This window comes from Aspergillus karnatakaensis (assembly GCF_047715665.1).
Source record: "Aspergillus karnatakaensis strain CBS 102800 unplaced genomic scaffold BJY04scaffold_90, whole genome shotgun sequence".
Taxonomy (NCBI): Eukaryota; Fungi; Ascomycota; class Eurotiomycetes; order Eurotiales; family Aspergillaceae; genus Aspergillus; species Aspergillus karnatakaensis.
In genome coordinates this window covers 48,954-66,508 of record NW_027395802.1, presented here as the reverse complement: position 1 = coordinate 66,508, position 17,555 = coordinate 48,954, and the positions used below count along the sequence as shown (strand labels likewise).

Sequence of the window (17,555 nt, the reverse complement as noted above, 5' to 3'; positions counted from 1 at the left end):
TACCTCCTCGTTCAACTTCCACGATCGTGCTTAGGCAGTGGGTAGCCGGCACGCCCTTTGCGCTCACTAGGAGCAGTAGCTGCTGACCTGATTCGCTTGTTTGACGACAAGAAAAATCTTGACGCCCTTGGATGTCCATGCTCTGACATCTTCCTAAGAGTCAAGCTTGTCGCGTGGCCGACAGTCTTCGTATAATTCGTGGAAGTTGCGTATCAGATTGAACTCCGCGGATTTCTCATCTGTCACTATGCGATGATCCGAAAAGAGGCTCATGTCCCAACCGAGCTCGTCCTTCTCGCGACATCCATCTTCTTTGAGTCTCGCCCTGGAGTTTGTTTCAAGTGACCAATCACACACGGTCGCTTTTTTTTCTGCAAGGTACTCTCTCGCTTGGAAGCATGTGGAGGTCGTGCGTTGGGTCCATGTCCGACGGATGGCTCAGGTTTCCCGCCGGAATTGCAAGACATCGTTTCTCGAAGAGGCTCCATCTGCCTGTTCCATGGAAGTATCTAATTCTGAATCCTTCGAAGCTTTGAAGACAATGACACGAACTCATCCAATCACCGTCGACCAAAGGATTTGGCTGATTTCAAAGCAAGACTGAGCATAACGCTCGTATCCAGCGTATACACCCTTTTCGGGCTAACCTCTCACCCTCCAGCGTACATCAATCTACTAAAGCACAATATGACGCAGGCTTACATCTTCAGATGCTTTTGCGAATGATCCAAATGTCGCAATCACTTGATGATGCTCTGAACCGTCGCTCTTCAACACTCGGAAACAAGCTCTCGGTCGAGAGCTATTTTCGTCCACCTGACAGCAGTATTCGATTTCGCAACAGAAACTGAATCCCATGTTGTATTATGATTAAACATTATCATACCGTCAAACTAGCTTCTCCAAGCCTACACCTCCGCAATCTCAACCAGATACCCATCGATCCTCGCAAGTACATCCTTCGCGAAGGCATCCTCATCGTCAACACCAAGAACTCCAACCTGCCAGTTTAGCGTCAACACCATGTCTCCATCCTTCCTGGTCACCACCGAGAAACTCAACGGACAACTCGTCACATTCGCCGGTTGAGAAAACACCATCCTCTCAATATCCCACTCTTCCCTCTCAGAGGCAGAAGGTGGTTCAAAAACAACCGCATTGCTAATCTCGTACGACGAGTCTCGCTTCTGGCCCAGCTTGCCGAGGAACCAAGGTCGGAACTCATTGAGGTATGCCACCAGTCCGATCGGCTGGTTGACCAAAGTGCCTGCAGATACCGCAAGACGCTGGGTTGTCTCGCGCGCTGCACTCCACAAAGCCGTCTCGTTCTTCAGATCTGTGCCCTTGGCGTTCGCGACTCGACAAGACCGCTCATAAACAGCAGACACACAATTCACCATCATATCCGCCGGATACGCACCCACCAACCCTCTCAGATCAATAACAATCTGCCCGATGAAGTCCTCCACTATCGAATCTGCACCAGAGTCACCCGCAAGCGCACCGCTCAAAGCACGCACGACCAACGCATTCAACAACCCCGTAAACTTCACCCCTTTCTTCACCCTACAAACACCCAACACGGCCTCCATGGTCTCCTTCTTGGCAACAAGCATCTCCACACCTGTCCGAAACTGCTCAGGCGCCTCCGGATACTGCATCACTTCCCCTATCCACGTCCCCTCCGTCGCAACCGGCATGCTAAATCCAGCCCACCTCCGCAGGAACTCGGGTACGTGCCCTCCCAGAAGCGTAAGGAGAAGATACAGCCATGTAATCCTTAGCGCAGCAACATCTTCCACCGCCGGCGGGAGTGTCTTCGAAGAACTGGCGGTCGTATCGTAGATGTAGCCATCATCACAAGCCTGCTCATTCAATCGCAACCCCTCAAGGAACGTCTTGTGGAAGTTCAAGCCAGATCGGCCATCGCTGTGCGTATGAGAGTAAGCAAAGAGGATGTAAACCCTTCGAACCGTTCCCACGGGCTCATCGCGAGAGTGAGCAATTGATGGCTCGGATACCGGTAAGGGAAGAACAACAACTCTCCACCCCGGAACACTATCCACGTCTTTCAGAACGCAATCATGCGCTTTTTGCATCGTCCGCTTGAGCATCTCCTTCTCCTTCTCTATCTGCCCTTCCCTATCTTCCCCATCATCTCCTCTAAGATCAGAACTTTGGGTCTCCGGCGCCACAATTTCTAAATGATTCCTCAGATCCACCCTATCTCTCCTCACAAAAATGGGCTTTTCGGTCTCCGCATCCTGCACGGCGGTGGCTAAACTCGGGTGTGTGTTTATGCAGTGTTTCAGGGCTGGGATGTATGTTTTTGCATCTCTCAGATCACAGGCACTGTCACGCACTTTGCCCGTAGGAGGTTCTAGAGGGGATGTAGAGGTGGAGGTGAAGGTGTATAGGCCGCCGACGATGAGACAGCGGTAGAAATCCAGGGCGTGGCGGGTTATGTATCGGCGTTCGGATTTACCTGGATGAGCTATGTAAGTGTCTGCTGGGGTTGATATAGGGATATGTAAGTGGTGGACAGGATGAAGGCATACTTGCTAGCCGGATTTGCTCGGCTTTTGGATTCTTGATGTCGGCATCGCTGCTGCTCGGAATGGGTTCGCGGGGTGCCATGGTGGTGTGGATATTGTTTGTGTCCTTATGTACACATGGAGAAATAGATCCGCAAACTCGGTAAGCTTTCCAGTGTAGCTTTGGACTGTTCTCTGTATCTCTATTTATGTATATAAAGTCGGGATTGCCATACATCCGAGGAGGCTGTTCAGGGGTTTTAAAAGGTACGCGTGGAATCAATCCAAAAGACATGTAACAATCATTGAGTTAAGGCATGAAGCAAATCCACCATAGTTAATCGAGGTTGCTTCATGGATAGGAAAGGTTTGCGAGCCTCGCGATACCCCGGACAGCATCTCGCAAACTCTACCAGAGCAGGCAATTCTATCGGTCGCGGGCGAAAATCCTTCCGACGGGACTCGCTTCGACTACTGCTATTAGTCCATGGTTCCAGATTCTACATAAAGAAAAAAAAAACCTCTTGTAAGTTGAATGGAATTGAATCATATTGGTCTGAAGATAAAAGATGTCCCAACTATAAATTACGATCATACCCGGGGAGCAATGCGGGTGTAATCGTACTCAAAGATCGTTGACGGCGAAGCCTTCTTCTCGTCTCGTACAGGTACCCAAGATAATACTTTAGGTAGCTGCATCCAGCTCAAGATCAACCGACTGAGGGCAGAAGACCGAGCGAGGCAGGAGACATGCTGGAGCGTCTACGTGTGAATCTCTTTGCTCTGTACCGAACAATGGTGGTTATAGATTAAATTGGGTATGCTAGAATAGATCACGATTCCATCAACGCCGCTCGCTCGAGATCAGTACGCCACTCTTGTTCGCATGTCCTAAATGAATTAGCATAAAATGTGATAGGAAGAGGAGGGAGACGTACCGAAATCTTTCGCTCAATCTCTCTGACTGAGCGATCCAATTCCGCGGCAATCATCATCTTCATGTCATTAGGCAGGAGGAAGTACATTTCGCACAGGTCTCCGTCGATAACACCCTTAACGGGTGCGTAGTAGCTCCGGTAAATGAGGTGGTCACGACCGGCAAGCGGTGGGCATTGCGCCGCCAGCTGCATCTCCAGGCTTTGGAAAAAGTCGACGTCCTCACGGCCCACGAATGGTACCAGCATGCCGATTGTGCCCTGGAAACCAGTCCACAAGAGAATATCGCGGCCACCAGCCACAAGCTGTGTCTTGTGCAGGCTGGTAGGGATATCTTGCGTGAAGACGTGAATCATCAAATCCAGGCGGTTGGGTGTACCCTGAAGGTACCCACGCTCGTGGATGAGATGAGCACCAGAACCCTCTTCATCGGCTTCCTCTGAAATCTTCTTCGGGCACCGCACAAGCCAAAGGTTACCAAACTTGTCACCTCCGGCTGTCGTTTCATAATCAACCATCGTCGTGGCAGTAGTCCAGCGAGGGATGGAGTCATCAACAAACGGAATCAAGACATTCTCCTGGTACTTGTACACAACGTATGTGACACTCTCGCGCACATCGCTAACCACAATTCTGCTACCCTGAGTCTGAAGACCGACAATGGTCTTCGGAACCACGGCAGCCTGGCACTTTCGAAGAAGCTGCTTCATACCCAGATCGTAGACTCGGAGAACGGACCCGATTCCAGCCACGAGACGACCTTGGAATCCAAGAAGCGCGAGCGGAGGCTCCTCAACCTTTGTCTTGTGAATAAACTCCAGCTCTTTCCCATCTTCTTGGAAACGATAGATGTGAATGTAACCTCCTGCAGATGACGGAGGGTTGACGGTCAGGTCCTTGGCAGTTCCGACCACCAAAAACGTCTCATCGTCCTGGCTAGTAAACGGTACAGCTGCAATGCTGACAGCGCTTTCGTTTTCTTCCATTTCGATGGTTCCGACCACTGCTTTAGCCTCCAGTGGATCGATCACTTGAATGCACGACGCCCAGTGACCAGTCCCACGGGGATAGCCAAATTCTTCAGGTGGGAGGACTGTGGTGTCACCATTGCGAGACTTCGAGTCCTCGAGCAGACTACTTCTGGTTGTGGGAGACAAGACATTGTTGTCTGCTTCGATGACGTAGAACAATGGCTGTTCCGGATGTTTAACGAAGTGGCGAGGTGTGTATGCGAGTGGTATTGACTGTTGCAGCATGTTGTTGTCGAGCTTCTCTATCGAGAAAATCCTGGGGTCATGTTAGCCATTGACCATCCTATGTGTTTGCGGCAACATGGATATTGGGTTGTGATCTCAGTAGGAACAATTGGAGTATAAATAAGAATTTTGATCCACACAATTTTTCGGGGTTTTCCTTTTTCATCATACGATCACGGGGTGGGAGGAACGCCAAGAAAAAAAATTAAAGGAAAAGGAGCATACCGTAGGTTTTGTCCTTGAATACCAACCATGCCCTCGACGCACTGCTCGCTTGAGAAGTTCCAACCCCACTCCAGTCCGACGTAGTCCAGTGGCGTGAGCATAAAGCCCTTGGTTTGAGTATCAGAGTAGCCCAACCAAGGACGTGAGCTGAGAGCAAGAACAGCGGTCTGTCCCTTGACGGACACTTGGAAGAGCTTCACCGCTTTGGAGCCCAGGAATCGAGTCCGGGTATCAGAAAGCTCGCCGGTGACCTCATCAAGTACAGTTCGCAGATAGACACCAGAGTGAAGACCAATGTGGAGATAAAGAGTGGTACCTCCAGAGCTGGAGTCGGCCATGGCGATGATATTGAGAGCAGATGGTGCAGCAGTCAACGCTTGGACAGACTTGTTCTCTAAGGTGGTGTCGGGGTCAAGACTGAGAATGCGCACTGTCGAATCGTCGCATCCGACGGCCAGGAATGAACTCCTAATGCGACCTTCCGGCACCTCGCCGAGACTGAGACATGTCACAGTTCCGGTCATCTGGCGGCGTTCATCATATTCAGCAAGAGACCCGTCGGCATCCATTTCAAAGTAGACAATTTCACCGGAGCTGAGCGCGACCGCAACCTGGCGCTCGTTCGTCGCGGCGGCCACGATAGAACGATGTTGAGGCGCTGGCCACTCGTTCACCCGTCGATCTGCGAGGATGTGACGAATACCGCGAGGGTGGATTTGAACAAGCGAATCTTCTCCGAGCTGCTGAACGGCCAAGGTGGGTGCTGAGGAAAGGAAGCCGGTATCAGTCACTTCTTCTACCGTCTCACCAATGCTCAAGACAAGAGTGCCGTTTGCAAAGGATAGCACAATGTAAGCATCGTACTCGTCTGCCCTGGTGAGCTTCGTGGTCCAGACCGCTGATGGAACGCTAGGAAGCTCCGACTCGACAATCTCAGAAACCTCCAGGCCATGCTTCAGTGTACGAAACGTACTCCGAGCGCCGGTACCAGAGACTGTGAAGATTGAAGGGGCATCCTCCTCGGTGAGATTCGCAACCTTGCTGTCAATCAGAGGATTGAGAGAATTGACGGTCTCAACGAGATTGAGATTTTCTGCGCCCCTAGGCTGGAAGTATATGGGCTCGTATGAAGCAGTTGGGTCCGCCGAGAAGTCATCGCTGCTGAACTCGATTTCTTCATCATCGTCACCAAGTTTCTCGAACTGGTAGAAGAGATGGTTGCCACCCTCGCCAGCAACATAGAGAAAACCGCTCTTGAGGATCAGCAAGCTAGAGGCGAGAGGCACTGTATCAAAGTATTTGATTTTCAATCTTCTCACTTCTCCAGTCAGCTGGCCGTTGTCATCCTCGACCATGTCGAGGGTGAGTTTGAAAAGATCACCATCCTCGGTCTGCAAAAGGAAGAAGAAGGCCCCTCGCATTTTGTGCATGACACCGGCGGTGATACAGCGCTTGCGCTCCGGGTTTTCCATTGCACCTTGCCGGCGCGGAATAGGCACCCTAAACGCATCTTGATTGGAATGTCGATAGGTGATATTGTCCTCTGCACAAACAAGAACACCGCTAGGGCCATCGGCACCACCAGGCACCTGGAAAAGCATCGACGACGTGCGGTCCACGGGATCCGCCCACTTTCTTACAACATGGTTCAGCCCAAGGTCGAGCTCGTAATACACCAGAAGTTTTTCAACCTCTTCAAAAGCCTGACCCGTTGGGTCTTGGTCAGACTCGGAGTAGTCCACTTCAAGAGCAGCAAAGACGGGGTTTTCATACCCAGCATCTAGAGCAACTATTGAAAATACCAGAGTCTGCGGCTTGTGGGCTTCTAGCGGAGATGATATCGTAAGCTCGGCCTGCGAGTTTCGATTCAAAACGTAGACAAGCTTGTTCTTCTCCACCGAGGCAATAAGACACGCTCGACCCTTAGGATCAACCGCTAGATATTGACCTGGGATCACACGTCGCACGCCCGACTTGCCAAAGGTCTCGAGATGGATCCGGTTGAACCGATTCTGTGAAGGTACATATTCGATAATAGTAATACGTCCCGAATCTGAGCCAATGATGATATAGTCTATACGCAGAACTCAGCACGGTTCGAGCCACAGAGTCATACGTCGCCGACCGGGGCACGTCCCAGCTCCAAGAGAGCTCGGTCGGCAGTGGAGGATCGTGCTGCCCGGGAAGCTTGACGAATCACTAAAATGATCTTGGAATAACGCTGAGATAAGAACGTAAAAACACACCTTTATTGCTTCCGGCCAACCTGAAGGCTGCTAGCGATCGTATGATACCAAAAACATCTTGCGAGTACAGCGGGGTGACCTTGCCCTGAGTGGAATCAGGGCGATGGATTGTTAGCTTCGACCCGGAAGCCGTGACAATCTGCTGCTCCTTGGTTCCGGCGAACTGGCCAAGAATAGCCTGTGTGATCGCAGTGGATGGCTGGATCGTCAGGGAGTACATGAACATGTGCGAAGTGGTAGCCATGATTGGCGATTAGGTCGAGGCTCGACCAGGCCAGAATATGAGTAGTGGTTAATATGAAGCAATTGCAGCCAAGATCGGGTGACTCTATAGAAAGAGCACTCCCATTGCTGCAGGATAAAGCAGCAAGATAGAGGACACTCGAGCACGAGTTGTCCCCGTGAGTCGAGGGGGATGGAGAGCTTGAAGCTTGTTGGTGCTGAGAACGCGAAGGTGAAAAATTGCTGTGTGGAGCTTGAAGCTGAGGTCAAGCGCGTGTTTGCTCTGTTTGACATAGTCACGTGCAAAAGTGCCGGTACGAGTCTGACGGTATCAGACTAACCGCCCACTTAGAGCTGTAGTAAGTCTGGTAATTCCGATACAGCCGCAACGCCGCCGTGCCTTAGTATGACGATGGGCTTCTGCCCGCTTCTGTCCGTCTGCGCCAACACGACGAAGGAATTGGGTCCGGCCGATTCGGTGTAGCAGTTTGCGATTGTTACTCTTTGACACTTACCTTAGTCTCTTCTCCTGATACTCATTACGCTTTTCATCTCTACCGCTTTCTCTCCTCTTCCTGACGTGCTCTTGTGTTGTTTCTTCCGACCCCTCAACTCGCCCCTCCCACGCCCTTATCTCCATCAACATGGCCGATGACACCGTCACAGCGGAAGATTCGCCCATCACTTTCAACATCAAGGCATCAAACGATACCAAATTCACTCTCACATTGCCTATCTCGACCCCAGTATCAGAGTTGAAGGAGAAGCTCTCATCATCGGAGTATGCCGATACACCAGCCGATCGCCAGCGTCTGATTTATTCGGGGAGAGTGCTCAAAGATAATGACACCTTGGCGACCTACAATATCAAAGATGGACATACCATTCATCTCGTCAAGAGCGCTGCCAGTAACCCACGTCCGGTTGCCGCTACCCAGAGTGCTTCCACCTCCACGCCAACGGGTGCCGCCACTAACCCAGCGGCCAGCGGAGTCCCCACGAACCTTGCCGCCGGCACAGGCAACAACCCTCTCGCCGGTTTGACCGGCGCACGGTATGCTGGTTTCGCACAGCTGCCGGGTGCCGGTATGTTCGGTCCAGATGGCGGCGTAAGTCACCCTGTAAAGTCTACCACCGCGGCGATCACTAACAACGGTATTTCTAGATGGGCCCTCCTCCAGATGCCGAGTCAATGCTTAACATGCTCGAAAATCCTCAATTCCAGTCCGCTATCAACGAAGCTTTACAAAACCCAGCCATGATTGATATGATGATCCAACAGAACCCAATGCTCCGCGATGTGCCTGGTGCTCGTCAGATGATGCAGAGTCCTGAATTCCGTCGTATGCTAACCGATCCAAACTCACTTCGTCACATGATGCAACTTCAGCGAGCAATGGGGGGCGCTGGACTTGGTGGTGCTGGTGGAGGTGGAGGTGGTGCTTTCCCAGCTCCAGGGGTAACAGACGCAACGTCCGAGGAGACCAGGGATGGACAAAATGGCAGTGGCGCAAACGCCAACCCAGGCGCCTCGCTGTTCAACCCTTTCATACCCCAGGCTCTCGGCGCTGGCAATCCTTTCGCCGCTTTGTTCGGAGGCAACCAAGGACTAGGCGTGAATCCACCAAGCACATCCACCCCAACAGGTGGTGATCAAACTAGCACAGGACAGACGGAATCAGGAGGCGCAACTGGAGAAGGTCAGAACGCACAAAACGCGCAGAACCCCTTCAACTTGTTGAATCCCGCCCTGTTCGGTGGTCAAGGAGGCGCGAATCCGTTCGGCCAGCAAAATCCTTTCCTCCGCAACCCCGCTTTGTTCGAACAGATGATGCAGTCAATGGGAGGCCAAGGGGGCGAGAGTGGTGCTGCGAATCCGTTTGCATCATTATTGGGGGGTTCGGGCTTTGGCACTCCGCCGCCCCAGGACAACAGGCCGCCAGAGGAGCGATACGCAGATCAGCTACGCCAGCTCAATGATATGGGCTTCTACGAATTCGAGCGGAACATTGAAGCCCTTCGCCGGACTGGGGGTAGTGTGCAAGGTGCGGTGGAGTATCTTCTGAGCCATCCCTCTTAGGTTGGCCGCTAATTCCGTATTCGAGATATTCGGCGGGTTTCGAGCGTTTCCATGACTCTTTTGCTTTCAGTTCAGGGTTGCAGCATGCGGCTGGACGAGAAACCTTTCTGTAATATTTATCTCCATTAGCTCGTAGACTGGGCATGATGCTGTATTTACATCCGAGTGCGCTGCCTTGACACGATAAATTATGACATGACGTTTAACTTCGGTTCTGTTCTGTAGGACGGGATGCGGGGAAATATATCTAGGGAATGATGGTTGAGATTATAGGTAATCCGTCTCTGTCCCCGATTCATCAACTTAATTAGAGAGAGATAATAGTGTCAGTGGACTCAGTGATAACGAGATACATTCATTAGCTACAGCCTACAGGAAAATTAAGTAGTTATTCCAAGGGTCCACTGGTGGCTCTATCAACCCCTTTGGCGGCCGTGGAATGGGTGTGAAACAAAAGCATCTAGGATTCCCGCCAAGTCTCGACTTTGCTGCAACTGATAGGAGGACAACAACATCCACCGCCATCATCTTCCACCTTCATCAGCTCTGCACTTCAGACAATATTTTTGCTGTCAAGTCTACTCGTTCTAGAAACACCTGCCTGTTTTGCACAAGCCTACCATTTTCCGTTGTTTATCGAGACGCTTGCCCCTTCGGATCGCGTCGCTTTCTGGCCGGTTCCAGGAACCACGTCGACTACTTCTACACCTTACCTTTGTCCCTGTCCGTTCATTTCTTCAAATCTGCTCGATTCAACTTTCTTACCCATAAAAGTCTGGTGCTTCTTTTGTCTAAGGGCGGTTACCGAGTCGTCATACCGCCACATTGACCGAAATTCGACTTAAGCCCTGGACTCGGGCTGCTTACTATGATGGCATTGCGATGGCTCGGCTATCCGCATCAGTGGATGTTATGGCTGTTATTTGCCTCGTGCCCCTGCGCGTTCTACCTGCCTGGTTCGCTAATAATAAACCGATCCCCTTCAACCATGCACTTGCTGACATGTTCGGCTTGCGACAGGATATTCAATCAAGCGTTATAACGACGACGAATCGATCCCCCTTCTCGTAAACAAGATATTCTCGGACCATACCCAGCTACAATATGCCTACTTTGACCTGCCTTTTGTATGCCCCCCGAGCGGAAAAACACACGGTGGATCGCCTTTCGGATCCGGACACAGCGTGTCGCAAAATCTGGGAGAGATCCTGCGTGGTGATCGGATCATGACCTCGGATTTTGAACTGCTCATGGGCAGAAACACGGAATGTCGGGCGTTGTGCACACGGGAAGTCTCGCGCAAGGATGTAAAATGGGGTCGTCAGCTCATTCGGGAGGGATATGTTGCAGAATGGATTGCCGATAACCTACCTGGCGCAACAAGCTTCGTGACTGTCGACCGTCGGCGCAAATACTACGCATCCGGATTCAAGCTAGGATATCAAGAGTTTTCGCCCGTTGATGGGAAGCAGCGCTATTTTATCAACAACCATTACACGATTGTCATCCGCTGGCGCTCGGCACCGGAAGGAGGCAAGGTCGTCGTTGGTTTCGAGGTCTTCCCAAAGAGTATCAGCGCCAAAGATCATGGAAATGACGGTTGCCCCGAGAAGGTCCACGAAGAGCATGATGGACTTGAGCTGTACATTCCACCTAACCTGGAACGTCTTCGAGAGAAGTATCCAGGATCATCGTACCTACCGGAAGACGATGACTACGACGACGGGGCTACATTGAAGGTTCCATACACTTACTCGGTCTATTTCAAGGAGGAGAACAATGTAGAGTGGTCAAGCCGATGGAATCTTTACTTTAGCAAGCAGGATGACAGCTCGATGACGCACTGGCTGGCTGTTCTTAACTCGTTGACCATTTCTGGGGTGCTAGGCGTCGCAGTGTACGTCATCTGGGGCAGGACCGTTCAAGGAGACGTCAAGGGCCGAGGTGATGGGGCCATGGACGATGGAAAACACCGAAGGGGTGTCAAGAAAGAAAGCCTTTTGGACCAGCCTTTGGATGTGGAAAGGGAGGCCGACTTTGACTCTGACGATGAAGGCATGGACGATGTGAGCGGTTGGAAGCTCCTCCACGCCGATGTATTTCGTGTGCCGGAGTTTAGTGGACTTCTTGCGCCGCTGGTTGGATCTGGAATGCAGCTCTTGTTTATGACTACTGGATTACTGCTTCTCAGCTGCTTGGGTATCCTGAACCCGAGTTTCCGAGGAGGCTTTGTGAGTGTTGGTATGGGCTTGTTCGTGTTCGCCGGAGTTTTCTCTGGATACTTCTCTGGAAGTCTCTACAAGACATTTGGTGGCGTGAGCTGGCGGAAGAACACGTTGATTGTAAGCGCCTCGCTCCTTTATTATGTTCATGCTAACATAAATAGACTGCCCTTTTCTTTCCCGGTCTGACTTTCTCCCTCGTATTCATCCTGAACCTGTTCGTCTGGGCGCAAGCATCCAGCACCGCGATCCCATTCGGCACGCTGATCGGTATTGTTGCTCTTTGGCTCTTGATTCAAGTTCCTCTGGTATATGCCGGCAGTTGGTATGGATACATGCGGGCTAAGCCTTGGGAGCATCCTACAAAGACATCCTCAATCCCGCGCCAGATCCCTCCGCAGCCGTGGTACCTACACAACATACAAGGAACCATCCTCACCGGTTTAGCTCCGTTCGCCGTCCTGTTCATTGAACTCCTGTTCGTGTTCAAGAACTTGTGGCAGGACAAGAGCGGATACTACTACGTTTTCGGCTTCCTTAGTGCTGTGACGTCGATTCTGATGATCACCGTCAGCGAAGTGACGATCATCGCTACTTATAGCCAACTCTGCTCAGAGGTACGTTCTGAAACAGCTTACCATCCAGTTCTTGACTAACGCATTAACACTAGAATTACCACTGGTGGTGGCAGAGTTTCCTGACCGGCGGGAGTAGCGCCTTCTGGGTGTTTGCCTACTGCATCTGGTACTACTACTTCCACCTGCACATTACGGGCTTCGTGTCTAGTCTCCTCTTCTTCAGCTACAGCTTCCTCGCCTGCGCTGTGTATGGCTTATTGACAGGAACTGTTGGCTTCTTGACGGCGTATGCGTTCATACGTCGGATCTACAGGTGAGACGCGTCGTTTATATATATATACTATAAAGAAATCGTGCGCTAACGAGTTTGCCCCGATGATAGCTCGGTCAAGGTAGATTAACCCGGTCCGCACATGAGGATTTCTCTTCGTCTCTCTTCTCCCCTTGAGTGCGTCAAGCCTCCAAATCCATTCTCTTCGATTCGGTTTTCTTTGCTCAGCGTTATCTGAAATAATAGTCAAAGTTATAGTCATACTTATAGTTATAGCCTTGTGTTAGCTCTGTTGGTGAACGCGGCTGGCGGGGAGTATAGATCGTGAAACTTAGCGGGAGTCGTCGTGGTATTTCACTTCATTTAGGAAGTATTAGTAGTATCAGTTAGAGAATACAGTCGCTTTTCTCTTACCTTCTAAATTTAGCTTTTAGTAAACATATTTTGATAACCCTTGATTCTGTGCGTGGAACGGAAGAGAGCACACAGTGCAGAAGGAGAGTAACGGCGACTGGACTGGACAAACCTTATTTCCACGTGAAGCTACCTGTTTTAATTTGTCCATGAGTGAACCATAGGGAGAGGGAGTTCATTTGAACTAGTGTATCGTTCTCATTTAGGCGTGGTCGTGATCAGGGATGCCTGGATGTACGAAGTATAACGAACGGAGTACACTCCGGAAACCAGGAGTGTCAGGCCTCATCAATATCAGCTATAACTTAGCGGTGCTATGCTCCGTGTAAGCATAAGTGGAAAGGGAGGACAGGAAACCGGGGTAGTGAGGTGGTCAAGAGGTCCGTTCTCGCAACAACAATTTGAACCTAGAGTAGCTCGTTTGGAATCCTATAGATAGCTATGCTCGACACGACACCGACCTAACGCCGACGCGAGGACCCCCAGAATCAGATAAACCAAAAGCTAAAATCAAACTTTCGCAACGGGAGGATTCCCGCCTCGACCCGTTTTCAAGTCTCAAGCGTGAAACGTGCTGCAGATATCCCGAAAAAGAACGGTCACAGTGAGCTCAGGGCTATGTCAGATCAGAGTCAGAGATGGTGCAATAACGGGGTATATCGAGATAAACGCAGGTCTAGATGTAACCAGGAGTCCAGGGTCAAGAACAACTGGAGTATTATTTGGAGCATGGAGTAGATCTGAGCCTCTTGCAGTGGCATTTGGACGCGGATTTGCATCTGCGCAGGCAACAGGGCAACCGCTGCACCGAGCACAGAGTCATGCTGAGACAAGCCTGTGCAGATATGGCGCGATTTGTGGCGGATTGGCATCAGTTCGGAAGCCCGGCGATTGCGTGCTCGGGAACGGAAATGGTGACACTCGCAACCCAACCAGCCGGGGCATGGCGGACTCGTTGCTTTTCTCGGTAGCGGAGCCGGGACAACTTAATCATGACGGCCGATTTCTGTCTCTGTGAGAGCACTGTGCAAATATCTGATTGTTCTCCCTGCAGACGGGTTAGTTAGATACCGAGTCCATGGGCTGGTATGCATGGTTGGGTTCGCGCCACTGCACATCATCGACTTGGTACTGGTTCCGCAGGAAATCAGATCCATTTTTTATGGAATGTGCATCGTAAGCATTGCGGTCAAGAGATGATTCGCGGTGATCTTCAGGAGCAGTGAGGTTAGAGAAGCTGGGGATGTCGTGCTCGTGGTTTAGCGGGGATGATGCCATCGACCCGCCATATTGGGAGTCCGGAGGATCTCCAACTAATTCTATTATTCTCATCGTGTAACGTGGGCGCTATCGACTCACTGTAACGGTTAGTTGATGAGGAGTTGGGATGAGAAAATGATGTCCTTTTCTTTCGGTGTAGGCTCGCAAGATAAAGAAAAAGACGTCGCGTGGCCTGCAAAGTGGTGATGGTTGGGGGAACAGCCAAGAGTGCCAAGCTTACAAGTTCTGTTCTAGTGGCGAAGATTAAGCCGGGGATGCTTTTTCACTTCACTATACACTCACCACTGCTAACTGTACAGGAAGATCTGTATACTTTAGGACAGACTCGACAGATGCTGCAGATGTAGAGAAGGCCTTCATAACCCAGATTTCAGGCAATATTCCATCTCCAGCAACATCAACACCACGGCCGAAAGTCCAACCCCGCGTAAATACATGTATCGACGCCCCTGATTCCCTCCACGCTACCATCAGCCTAGCAGCAATAATTTCCCACTCACTCCCACTCTCTCGAAGCGAGTCGTTGCAGTCTTCTCTAACTTTCCACGGGCTTCATGATTGCTGCCAACACACCGCTAGATGATCAAACACGATCCCCGAGGCAAAAAGGAGCCGTCAGATCCATGTGGGGAGCGGATTGCAAAGCAATGCTCTCAATCACACCATCGGCTCCTCCAATAATGGTACTCTGTAACCGTTCCAGACATATAATAAAACCTCATTCTTCTGGGTCCGCTAAGGTTTTCTTTTTTCTTTCTCTCCCTTATCTCTGGTCTTGTGACATTTCTCCACATATCCCACGCACACGACGCCCACACCTCGCTGCCTTACTTATACCTCCTTCGCCTCCCTCCTCTTCTTGCTTTCTTCGTATCCCATTGTCCCTCTTTGTCCTCTCCACCTCGTACATAATAGTCTTCCTTGTTGATATACGCTGACTCTGGAGAGAGACAACACAATGGCGGCCAAGAAGCCCAACATTCTCTACATCATGGCGGACCAGATGGCTGCTCCGTTGCTGGCCTTCCATGATAAGGAGTCCAAAATCAAGACACCCAACTTGAACCGACTGGCTGATGAAGGTGTTGTTTTTGAGTCCGCCTACTGTAATGCGCCACTATGCGCTCCATCTCGATATGTTATGGTGACCGGTCAATTGCCACACAAGATCGGCGCATACGACAACGCTGCTGATCTACCCGCTGATGTGCCGACATACGCCCATTATTTGCGCCGAGAAGGATACCACACTGCACTCGCTGGCAAGATGCACTTCTGTGGTCCTGATCAGCTCCACGGTTACGAACAGCGCCTGACTTCTGACATTTACCCTGGTGACTACGGCTGGTCTGTGAACTGGGATGAGCCGGTAAGTTTATTCCCGAAACAGAACAAGGGAAATATTGACTGGATCAGGAAATCCGGGCCGACTACTACCACAACATGGCCTCTGTCATGGACGCTGGCCCAGTAGTCCGCACAAACCAGCTGGACTTCGACGAGGAGGTCATCTACAAGTCCACCCAGTACCTTTACGACCATGTGCGCCACCGCAACGACCAACCTTTCTGTCTGACCGTCTCCATGACCCACCCACATGACCCGTACGCTATGACTAAGGAGTTCTGGGATCTATACGAGGACGTCGACATTCCCCTGCCGAAGCACACGATCCCCCAGGATGAGCAGGACCCTCACTCGCAGCGCATTCTCAAGTGTATTGACCTCTGGGGGAAGGAGATGCCTGAGGACCGGATCAAGGCTGCCCGCCGTGCATACTACGCTGCCTGCACATACGTCGACACCAACGTTGGAAAGCTTCTGAAGGTTCTCGACAACTGCGGCCTACGTGACGACACGATCATTGTGTTCACCGGCGACCACGGCGACATGCTTGGCGAGCGCGGTCTCTGGTACAAAATGGCCTGGTATGAGAACTCGGCTCGTGTGCCCTTCATCGTCAACGCCCCTAAGCGCTTCGCACCCGCCCGCATCACCCAGAACGTCTCCACCATGGACATCCTCCCCACATTTGCCGATCTAGTAGGCGCGCCTCTGATTAAGGAGCTTCCCTTGGACGGAGTTTCTCTCCTTCCCTACCTGACCGGCGGCGAGGGTGTCAAGACCGACACCGTCCTCGGCGAGTACATGGGTGAAGGCACCCAGTCGCCTGTGGTCATGATCCGCCGCGGCCGCTGGAAGTTCGTCTACTCCCTCATCGACCACCCCATGCTCTTTGACGTGCAATCCGACCCTCTGGAGAAGGTCAACCTCGTCGCCAACATCCCAGACCCCTCGCGCATACCGGCCGAGAATGTCTCCAAATTCGAACAGAACCCCGGCCTCCCCACCCCACTTGAGTCTCCCCGCGCTACACCCCTCGCACAGCGCACCCCAACTCGCGACTACCCCTTCCCAACCCCACCTCGCACCCCTAGCCCCGGAAAACGATCCTACTCCGTCCCCGACACCACGGACCCAACCACACTCATGGCCTACTTCGTCGAGGAGGTCCACACCCGCTGGAACCTCGCCAGCATCACCGAGGATGTTCTCCGCTCGCAGCGCCGCCGCCGCCTCGTGTACTCTGCGTTGCTCAAGGGCACACCGCAGATTTGGGACTGGGAGCCGCGCGTTGATCCAAGCACGCAGTACGTCCGCAACCAAGGCAAGGGCATTCTGGATGATGTGGAGTTTATATCCCGGTGGCCCAGGGTGTTGCAGCAGGTTGCGCAGACCAACGGCACTGCTGTCTGATTTGTGTTTTTTCTTCCCTCTCTTTCTCTCTTTCCGCTGCGATTGGATGAAAAGATTATTCTTCTGTTTCGGTTTGCGATGGCATTTGGCGTTCCAGCGAGGCGTATACCCAGCATTTTTATGAACCATGAACCCTGAACTTGAACTTGACCCCACCATGGTCACCACCATAGCATTCACTTACCATCATACTGCACTGGACCTCAAAAATCATCGGTCATGCTTAGCGATAGCGTTGCGTTGCTTTGCCGTGGATGCGTTTCTGGCGGACTCTTATCTTGCTTCACAATCTTGCTTTACATAGAATTTAACTTGAATTAATTTGGATTTTACTTTCGGCTTGCAAACCTCGAGTCTTGTTGTATGCTTGTTTGATTTGTGTCATTGTACGGAGTATGTAGTGTAGCTTGCCTTTCAGATTGAGCCCAAATCGGACCTACATACATTGGTACATATTTACTTTTTCTTTAAGAGTTCTAACTATGTATCATGACGAAGTAGCAGGCAAGGGTTTATTTTGGGAGCTGCTCTAT

The 17,555-nt window shown here is 51.4% G+C and overlaps 5 protein-coding genes across 5 annotated transcripts; 3 read left to right on the top strand and 2 right to left on the bottom strand.

The window, feature by feature from the left end:
• Positions 1 to 908: 908 nt before the first annotated feature.
• On the bottom strand, positions 909 to 2,637 carry BJY04DRAFT_224429 (uncharacterized protein; the record flags this gene model as incomplete). Its single annotated transcript, XM_073717967.1, has 2 exons — positions 909 to 2,485; positions 2,559 to 2,637. 2 exons carry the CDS (start codon positions 2,635 to 2,637, stop codon positions 909 to 911), a joined length of 1,656 nt encoding a protein of 551 aa, XP_073564856.1.
• A 232-nt stretch (positions 2,638 to 2,869) lies between these two features.
• BJY04DRAFT_202752 (DDB1/RSE1 family protein) lies at positions 2,870 to 7,750 on the bottom strand. Its single transcript, XM_073713263.1, has 4 exons — positions 7,198 to 7,750; positions 4,952 to 7,025; positions 3,473 to 4,757; positions 2,870 to 3,425 (listed from the first exon to the last, which is right to left on the bottom strand). The coding sequence occupies exons 1-4, from the start codon at positions 7,439 to 7,441 to the stop codon at positions 3,399 to 3,401; spliced, it is 3,630 nt and encodes a 1,209-aa protein (XP_073564855.1). The 5' UTR covers positions 7,442 to 7,750; the 3' UTR covers positions 2,870 to 3,398.
• Positions 7,751 to 7,808: 58 nt separating this feature from the next.
• Positions 7,809 to 9,851, top strand: BJY04DRAFT_171408 (ubiquitin domain-containing protein DSK2). The gene is made up of 2 exons (XM_073709244.1): positions 7,809 to 8,528; positions 8,585 to 9,851. The coding sequence occupies exons 1-2, from the start codon at positions 8,064 to 8,066 to the stop codon at positions 9,497 to 9,499; spliced, it is 1,380 nt and encodes a 459-aa protein (XP_073564854.1). The 5' UTR covers positions 7,809 to 8,063; the 3' UTR covers positions 9,500 to 9,851.
• Positions 9,852 to 10,229: 378 nt separating this feature from the next.
• BJY04DRAFT_171390 (transmembrane 9 family protein) lies at positions 10,230 to 13,158 on the top strand. The gene is made up of 5 exons (XM_073709243.1): positions 10,230 to 10,455; positions 10,520 to 11,841; positions 11,886 to 12,338; positions 12,392 to 12,612; positions 12,682 to 13,158. The coding sequence occupies exons 1-5, from the start codon at positions 10,368 to 10,370 to the stop codon at positions 12,698 to 12,700; spliced, it is 2,103 nt and encodes a 700-aa protein (XP_073564853.1). The 5' UTR covers positions 10,230 to 10,367; the 3' UTR covers positions 12,701 to 13,158.
• A 1,553-nt stretch (positions 13,159 to 14,711) lies between these two features.
• Positions 14,712 to 17,454, top strand: BJY04DRAFT_202743 (putative choline sulfatase). The gene is made up of 2 exons (XM_073713262.1): positions 14,712 to 15,634; positions 15,682 to 17,454. Exons 1-2 carry the CDS (start codon positions 15,224 to 15,226, stop codon positions 17,020 to 17,022), a joined length of 1,752 nt encoding a protein of 583 aa, XP_073564852.1. The 5' UTR covers positions 14,712 to 15,223; the 3' UTR covers positions 17,023 to 17,454.
• Positions 17,455 to 17,555: the final 101 nt, after the last annotated feature.